General features: G+C 36.7%; 1 protein-coding gene across 1 annotated transcript; it reads left to right on the forward strand.

The window, feature by feature from the left end:
- The first annotated feature begins 4163 nt into the window (after nt 1-4163).
- On the forward strand, nt 4164-8650 carry abhd14a (abhydrolase domain containing 14A). The gene is made up of 5 exons (XM_058762148.1): nt 4164-4321; nt 4681-4958; nt 6096-6211; nt 6314-6549; nt 6639-8650. Exons 2-5 carry the CDS (start codon nt 4681-4683, stop codon nt 6819-6821), a joined length of 813 nt encoding a protein of 270 aa, XP_058618131.1. The 5' UTR covers nt 4164-4321; the 3' UTR covers nt 6822-8650.
- Nucleotides 8651-9865: the final 1215 nt, after the last annotated feature.

Below are 9865 nucleotides of genomic sequence, written 5' to 3' on the forward strand. Positions count from 1 at the left end.
AGATGGAGAGATAGATAGATAGATGGAGAGATGGAGAGGTAGATAGATCGAGAGATTGAGAGATAGATGGAGAGATAGATAGATCGAGAGATTGAGAGATAGATGGAGAGATAGATAGATCGAGAGATGGAGAGATAGATGGAGAGATAGATAGATCGAGAGATGGAGAGATAGATAGATCGAGAGATCGAGAGATAGATGGAGAGATAGATAGATCGAGAGATTGAGAGATAGATGGAGAGATAGATAGATCGAGAGATGGAGAGATAGATAGATGGAGAGATAGATAGATGGAGAGATAGATAGATCGAGAGATGGAGAGATAGATGGAGAGATAGATAGATGGAGAGATAGATGGAGAGATAGATAGATCGAGAGATCGAGAGATAGATAGATCGAGAGATAGATGGAGAGATAGATAGATCGAGAGATCGAGAGATAGATGGAGAGATAGATAGATCGAGAGATAGATGGAGAGATCGAGAGATCGAGAGATAGATGGAGAGATCGAGAGATAGATGGAGAGATAGATAGATGGAGAGATAGATGGAGAGATAGATAGATCGAGAGATGGAGAGATAGATAGATGGAGAGATAGATGGAGAGATAGATAGATCGAGAGATGGAGAGATAGATAGATCGAGAGATTGAGAGATAGATGGAGAGATAGATAGATCGAGAGATTGAGAGATAGATGGAGAGATAGATAGATCGAGAGATGGAGAGATAGATAGATAGATCGAGAGATGGAGAGATAGATAGATAGATAGATAGATCGAGAGATGGAGAGATAGATGGAGAGATAGATAGATCGAGAGATGGAGAGATAGATAGATAGATCGAGAGATGGAGAGATAGATAGATCGAGAGATTGAGAGATAGATGGAGAGATAGATAGATCGAGAGATTGAGAGATAGATGGAGAGATAGATAGATCGAGAGATTGAGAGATCGAGAGATAGATAAACATCAAAATAAATCAAATTATCAAACAATCTAAAAATATATATCTGGAACATTGGGATCAAGAAACTAAAACACAAAGTAAATTACAACTCTATCGAACTATAAAATCAAAAGATGAATTAGAGGAATATCTCCAGAGTGTCAGAGACACAAAGCAGAGACAGATCCTGACCAAAAACAGAGAGCAAAGAGTGTGTGCTCACCGTGAGACCGGAGAGATCGAGACAGAGACACACTTCCTCCTTCACTGTTACTGATTTAAATCAATCAGAGACATGTACATTAACAAATTCACAAACATTATAAAGAACTTTACAGCCATGACTGAAGAGGAACAAATAAAGATAATACTAGGAGAGGGACAGACAGCAGCACTGACTGCGAGATACGTGTGGACGTGCCACAGCCAGAGAGACAGCAGGTGAACGTGTGTAATGTGTGTATTATGTCTGACCTCAGTGTGTTTCCCTAATGTCTACCACAGTGACCCTCAACCTGTGTGTGTTTATATGTTAAACACTGTGGTATGAAATGTTCACACGTTCTTTTTTGTTACACTGTTTATTAAAGTTTAAATTGTTATAATGTTTTTCTTCTATTATTTTGATCTTTTCATTGTAACTATATTTCTCCACATATATTTCAAGCTTTGGCAATATTGTATTTTTTACAGTCATGCCAATAAAGCAATTTTGAATTGAATTAGAGAGAGAGAGAGAGAGAGAGAGGTAATAATAAAGCAATCTTGAATTGAATTGAATTGAACTGACAGATAGATAGATAGATAGAGAGAGAGAGAGAGAGAGAGAGTAATAATAAAGCAATCTTGAATTGAATTGAACTGACAGATAGATAGATAGATAGAGAGAGAGAGAGAGAGAGAGAGAGTAATAATAAAGCAATCTTGAATTGAATTGAACTGACAGATAGATAGATAGATAGAGAGAGAGAGAGAGAGAGAGGTAATAATAAAGCAATCTTGAATTGAATTGAACTGACAGATAGATAGATAGATAGAGAGAGAGAGAGAGAGAGAGAGAGAGGTAATAATAAAGCAATCTTGAATTGAATTGAACTGACAGATAGATAGATAGATAGAGAGAGAGAGAGAGAGAGAGAGAGAGAGGTAATAATAAAGCAATCTTGAATTGAATTGAATTGAACTGACAGATAGATAGAGAGAGAGAGAGAGATTCTGAAATAATGATTTCTGAAATATCATAATCTTAGTTTTTTGGATGTTGACTTCTAAGTTCCAATCGTGGCAGTATTGACATTTTAACTAAATACTGCCACGATTGGAACTTAGAAGTCAACATCCGAAAAACTAAGATTATGATATTTCAGAAAAAAACCAGAAATCTAGAACATAAACATCTATTTACTTTAAACACCACCACACTTCAACATGCTTTACAATATAATTATCTTGGTCTGGTTTTAACTCCCACTGGAAATTTCAATATAGCAATAAAAACATTACTTGTAAAAGCCCGCAGGGCACTGCACGCTATTCGAACAAAGTTATTCAAAATAGACATCCCCATCAGAATCTGGACAAAGATTGCTGCCTATTGCCCTGTATGGAAGCGAGATCTGGGGCCCAACGAGTAACTATAGCCATAAAGACTGGCACAAACACCCTTTAGAAGCTCTGCATGTAGAGTTCTGCAGAAGCATCCTTCATGTGCACAGAAGCACACCTAATAACGCCTGCAGAGTGGAGTCTCCCCCTGAATCTAATCATTAAAAAAAGAGTTTTAAAGTTCTGGATCCACTTAAACTCTAGTTCTGAAGACTCTCTTCATTTTAAAGCACTAAAAACAAAAAATGAGTGCTCGAAAAAGTCATCTTTGTGTAATGGTGTCAGATCTGACTAACAAAGCACTCAATATCACTGCCCCTGAAAAACCTGGAAAAATCAAAGAAATTATGAATAAAGAGAAGGAGACATACATACAGCATTGGAAAGAACAAACCAAAGACCAAAGTCGTCTCCAATGTTATCTGAAACTCAACAGAGAGTACAGTCTGGCTGACTATCTGGTCTCAGTCAGGAACATAACTCACAGACATTTACTGACGAAGTACAGACTGAGTGACCACCAGCTGGCCATAGAAAGAGGACGACATAAAAAGACGTGGTTACCTAAAGAAGAGCGAATCTGTAACGAATGTAGATCAGGATCAGTTGAGACGGAGGAACACTTCCTCCTCCACTGTGACAAATACACGTCCTTCAGAGACGCACTGTACAGTCAAATACAGCAGATTATTCCTGAGTTCCAGTCACTCCATGAACATGACAAACTAGGAATATTACTTGGTGAAGGACCTATTTCCTCTTTGGTTGCACAACATATTTATAAATGCCATAAACTAAGAAGTAAAGAGTGAACACATCTGCATTAGTAGTGCCATTAATGTTTATATAAATATATATGGATGTATTTTGTTTTGTTTATTTATGGATGTATATTTGTTTTTTATTCTGTTATGTACAATGCTTTGGCAATATGTATCCAAGTATGTCATGCCAATAAAGCAATTTGAATCGAATTGAGAGAGAGAGAGAGAGAGAGAGAGAGAGTAATAATAAAGCAATCTTGAATTGAATTGAACTGATAGATAGATAGATAGATAGATAGATAGATAGATAGATAGATAGATAGATAGATAGATAGATAGATAGATAGATAGATAGATAGATAGACAGAGAGAGATAGGTAATAATAAAGCAATCTTGAATTGAATTGAACTGATAGATAGATAGATAGATAGATAGATAGATAGATAGATAGATAGATAGATAGATAGATAGATAGATAGATAGATAGATAGATAGATAGATAGATATTGTTTCCCAAAAAACTTTTGCATTTGTTCACAAAACATTTGTATTTTCTCATTAAAAATTAAATTTCTCTGAGAAACTCTGCATTCACGCACAAAAGGTTTAGCTAGAGAACGAAATATTGAAACATAACTGTTCCTCAATTCTCTTTTTTCTTTCATCACCATGTTTCTACAGAGGCTCGGTGGATTTCCAAATGTGTAGCAACATGTTTTATTACTACGAGATATAATTTCGCAACAAGTCTAAAAGATTTCCAAGTAAAGACAAACTTACAACCACAGGAATGAGCGCGACTCTAAAAATAAATAAATAAATAAATAAATAAATAATAAAAAGGTCGGAACCATCGCACACGTTCAGCCGTTTCCACACGGAACTGTTATTGTGTGTGAAGCATTAACGCTGCGCTACTGACACTACATGCGAATTATGATCAGTACCAAACTTTCAGACAGTCATCGATTATTGGATATTTACAGTATTTTGTATACTTTATAGGTAAGTACAAAATGCACGACCTAGCTGTCATGTTTTTGCGTTTATCGGCAGTTTGGTTGCAGCAGCAGCACGTCTGCGCACTTTGTTTTAGCGACGTTATTTAGATGTAGACTTTTATGCATTAACTAAAAATGTAAAAAAAAGTATGCCTAGTTTGTTTTAATGTGCAAGTGTTTATGTAATCGATAAAGCATTTGAGATATTTTCGTATTTTCTTTTTTTTAAATGTCACCGGTTTAAAATGGAGTCTGGGGGTTTAATCTGCTGTGATTAATGAGATTAATGGATGTTCATTGTGTCAGTTTGTTATACCGAGTGTGAATGTTTAATGTGGTGTCATTAAATGGGTTTACATGCAGATGATGAATTTCTTCCGCAACCGTCTGGTGGTTTTGGGGCTGGTGTTGCTGGCCACAGTGCTGCTGTATCTGCTGCTTCCCTCCATGCGGCAGGGGAGCATGGAGCCGTCTCTGGAGGTGCAGCAGCGGATGGGGCTGATCGCCGCCTCTCCTCCGCCGCCGCCGCCGCCAAACAGCATCAACATCACGGTCAGGACCGGGCAGCTGCCCGGGGACCCGCCGCTCTTCTTCAGGGAGGCTCTGCCCGTGGACAGCACTGGGCGACAGATAGTGCCCAGGTCAGGTTACTTCATATAATTTAAGTTTTATGCCATAGTTATATAATGACTGTATTGAGCTGCATAGATAGACATCAGTTTTGGGGCATTATTGGCACGTTCCAAATATACATCATAAAGCTGTATAGAATTAAATCTGATTCCTTCTTCAGTTCGTAATCATAGCCCTTACAAGAATTAACCATAGTTTTTTTTTTTGGTTTTGTTGTAGTAAAACTTGGTAAAAGGGAAAATACAACATTATAGCCTACGTTTTAAAATTATTTTAAAATGATTGTATAATCTTTTATTAATTTCTCTGCACAATTATATCCCATATCTACAATTATGTCCCATCCCATTATGATTTAGAAAAATTTTACCTGGCTTTCGCTTGCAGAACTTCTGTATTCTCTTCCAAAATATTGCATTCCGAAGAAACTTTGCATTCACTTGCAAATCTTTTGCCTTTTCTTGTAAAATATTGAGATCACAGAGAAACTTTGCATTCTCTCGCAAAATATTGCGTTTCTCTGGAAACTTTGCCTTCGCTTGCACAACTTTTTCATTCTCTCACCAAATATCGTGTTTCCCCAAGAAACTTTCCGTTTACTTACAGAACTTTTGTGTTCTCTCGCGAAATATTGTCTCCCTAAGAAACCCTGTTTTCGCTCACAAAACTTGTGTTCTCTTGCAAAATATCATATTCACAGATAAACTTCTGTGTTTTCTTGTAAAACTTTTTTCTCTCAAAATATACTTTCCCCCCCCGAGAAACTCAGGCTCTTTTTCTCGCACAACTTTTGTATTCTCTCGTTAAATGTTGTGTTTAATGAAAAACTTTGCTTTTGCTTGTAAAACGTTTGGCTTCATTTGCATTGCAATATTGTGTTTAACAAGATACTTTTGTGTTTTCTTGCAAAATATTGTGTTCCCCCGAGAAACCTTGCTTTCGCTTGCAGAATCAGTTTGCTATAGTAATTTTGCAGAAGTAAAACTTTCTCCCTCACATGAAATTCCCACTGTGTGGAAGTGGTATTTTAATGAAAACTATGGTAACCATGGTGATTTTTGAACTTACAAAATTCTGCATTGAAGTATTATGACCTATTCTTATATAACTGCAAAGATTCAGCAACTGTATCTCCTCTCCATCAGGCTGCAGATGGTGCTTCTTCATGGTCAGGCCTTCACCTCTAAAACTTGGGAGGAGTTGGGAACCCTCAGCTTGTTGGCGACCAATGGGTACCAAGCCCTCGCTCTCGACCTGCCCGGTACTTATAATTAACTTTATTATATATGTTCTTGATATGCTGATTTTTATATGTTAAAAAAAACATATAAGCAGATCACTAAATCGTCTTGTTTCTTGTCAGGTTTTGGGAATTCTCCGGACTCGGAGTCGGTAAAGTCGGATCAGAGCCGCGTGGATCTGCTAAAGCGTTTTCTGGAGTCTCTGGGCGTGCGAACACCGGTGTTACTGAGCCCGTCTATGAGCGGCCATTACGCCCTGCCGTTCCTTCAGAAACACAGCGCCCAGCTGCACGGCTTTGTGCCCATCGCCCCCGTGGGCACCCGCGGCATCACCCCACAGCAGTACCGCGACATTCAGGTGTCGTATTTCTTTCGATTCATCTCACATTTAAGAATTCCTTGATTTTAATGCTCGGTTTTAATTCTCACTTCTCATCTGTATGACAGACTCCTACACTGGTCATATATGGAGAGTTAGACACTAATCTGGGCGCTCAGTCTCATAAGAACCTGATTCAGCTGCCTCATCACACCGTGGTAAAGCTGGCAGGAGCGCGACACGCCTGTTACATGGACAAACCCCGCGAGTTCCACCGCGCTCTGCTCGACTTCCTCAGCAAACTCGAATGAGGGAAGGAGAGTGTGAGAACGGGTCGAACAAACATGTGAAAAGACTTTGGAAGAGACTGAGTGAAGAAAAAGACAAGAAAATGATGAACAGGACTGCGGTGTAGCTGTAAATCCAGTCCTGAAACATAACACACACCTGAACGTTCTATCAGCCATCCACATCTGCTCACTCCTTATAATTTCCCTGCGTGCACCATCAAGAGATGAGATATTATAATACATCAAACAAACAAAACTTCTGCAGAGTTACTATAGTAACGCTTCTTTTGTAGATTGTAAACATCCTTTTATCAGTTTTGACATTGTTGCATGTAATGGCCCGTCTGAAGGTTGTTACATTTTCCGGCCTGAGGGTTGTTCTGTAATGCTGTTGCCATGGTTTCTGGTCTGACAGACTTTTCTGTAACATAGTTACCATGGTTTCATTTCTGAGAGTTGCTCTGTAATTCTGTTGCCAGGGATGTTAGTGTAACACAGTTGTCATGGTTTCCAGTCTACTCTGTTGCCATGGTTTCTGATCTGACAGATTTTCCTGTAACATAGTTGCCATGGTGAATTATTCTGTAATGCTGTTGCCATGGTTTCCATTCTGAGAGTTGTTCTGTAATGCAAGTACGTTGCATCGCTGTTTCCATGGTGTCTTGTCTGAGGAATGTTGTCAGAGTTGGAATGTTGTCAAAGCGAAGTTGTCATGGTTTCTTATCTTTGGTTTGTTCCCGTAAAATGGTTGCTGTGGTTTCCAACCCGAGAAATGTTCCTGTAACTAAGTTGACATGGTTTTCTTTCTGAGGGATGTTCCTGTAACACAATTGCCTTGGTTTCCAGTCTGAGAGTTATTCTGTAACGCTGTTGCCATGGTTTCTGCTCTGACAAATGTTCCTGTAACATAGTTGCCATGGTTTCCAGACTGACGGTTGTTCCTATAACACAGTTGCCATGGTTTTTAGTCTGACAGTTGCTTTCAATAACATAAATGCCATGGTTTCCTTTCTGAGGATTGTTCTTGTAACACAGGTGCCATGTTTTTTGGTCTTTGGCTGTTCCTATAATAGGAAATTCATGATTTCCTGTATGAGGGTTATTTTTGTAATACAATTGTTATGGTTTTCTGTAACAACAAGAGTCACATAACGCCAAAAATCAGTGTCATGACTGTCATAACCCTCGAATATGCTTGACATGTAACTGAAGTCATCAATCCTACAAGAACATCTCAGAGAAGAAAACAGCATTCCTCATTTTTGGCTCGTATTGGTTTATCTTAACATCAAGTGAAATCATGCAGAGTGTTCACACCAGCAGTTGGCACATATATACATAATGTAGCATGTCCATGTGTGAATGGCTCAACACATGGTTTTAGAAGTGCAAAAATAGAGAGAAAAGTTGCAGTATTGGACGCCTGTAAATTCAGTTTTTCGTTATCAGTAGTTGTCAGACTCATACTGGCAGTAGATTATTTCTTGCAATAAATAGAAAATTTCCTGAAACTGCAGAGAAGAAAAAGTGTTCATTACATTACCACACCTAAAAATGTAGGTGTTCGTTACATATTTATTATTTATTGCTTAAAGCTTCTACATGACAGAAACTGTAATGTGTGTGGTATTTATGTGCTGTGGTCTGTTGTTTTCTTTGTTTATAGCTTGTAAATATGAATGTTTTAGAGGACTGTGAGGTACCTCTGACCTGTAAATATTTCCAACATCACGAATCTTCAACCTGAAGGGATCTGTCATTGGGACTGAATTCAGATTCTGGTGTGCATGGTACTGCAGAGTCATGAAACATGCTTTTGTTCAATGCAAAATAAAGTTCATTAACATTAATGTTTTGCATTTGTGATTTAATGGACATGCACCACAAGGGACATCAGGTACAACCCAAAAATTATAAGGGGTCTATTGTAAGTTCAAGTGCACTAAATTACATCAAAGTTTATTTATCAAAAATATGCAAATATGAACTAAACCACAAAATAAACTTCATTCCATAAAATAAGTATAATGAACTACGCAAAAAACATTTCAGTCACTTCACTGAATACCTTCCGGATAATAAATAAATGATTATTACCTAACAATCCATTTGTTTTCAAATCCACATCATATGAATATCATGACATTGATGTCTGTCAAAACAATAACGTGCACAATAAACAGCAGAACTTTTGAGAAGCAGGGGTCCAAGGAGTACATGCATTTCTTGGAAATCCCACACTAATGGAAGTTTTGACTGAAGCAGAAAACGGCATGTCTGAGTGGCTTCAACATGTTGTCTGTCAGAGACCGTAACATACCAAATACATAATGCATGCGAGTATAAATTTGTTCTTGACTTGCTGAAATTGACAGGGAATTTTTATAAAATGTAATTTCATCACTATCTTCTCAATTGTTTAAAGGATTAAGGCAATAATCAAAGTTTGATAAAATGTTGTATAATTTTGCAATAAAAAGTTATACATTTTAAAAATGATTTGTTACATTTATTTACCCCTTTGCAGATTTTAAGCTATATATATATTAGTGCTGTCAAACGATTAATCGCGATTAATCACATCCAAAATAAAAGTTTTTGTTTACATAATATATGTGTACAGTGTATATTTATTAAGTATATATAAATACACACACATACAGTATATATTTTGAAAATATTTACATGTATATACATTTATATATTTATATTCTTGTATTTTATATTACATATAAACATTTAATATATAACATATATTTTTCTTAAATATATACATGCATGTGTTTGTATATATATATATATATATATATATATAAACATACACAGTACACACTCATATATCATGTAAACAAAACTTTTATTTTGGATGCGATTAATCGTGATTAATCGTTTGACGGTATATATATATATATATATATATATATATATACACACACACTTATAATAGTGTTAATAGTAGTATAATTATTATATATATAATAGTATTATAATTATCATATAGAGTCATTTCTGTGAACTTCAAAGAAAATAAAAAGAGAAATTAAAAATGAAGCTAAAAAGCTATA

This window comes from Onychostoma macrolepis, chromosome 22 (genome assembly GCF_012432095.1).
Source record: "Onychostoma macrolepis isolate SWU-2019 chromosome 22, ASM1243209v1, whole genome shotgun sequence".
NCBI lineage: Eukaryota > Metazoa > Chordata > Actinopteri > Cypriniformes > Cyprinidae > Onychostoma > Onychostoma macrolepis.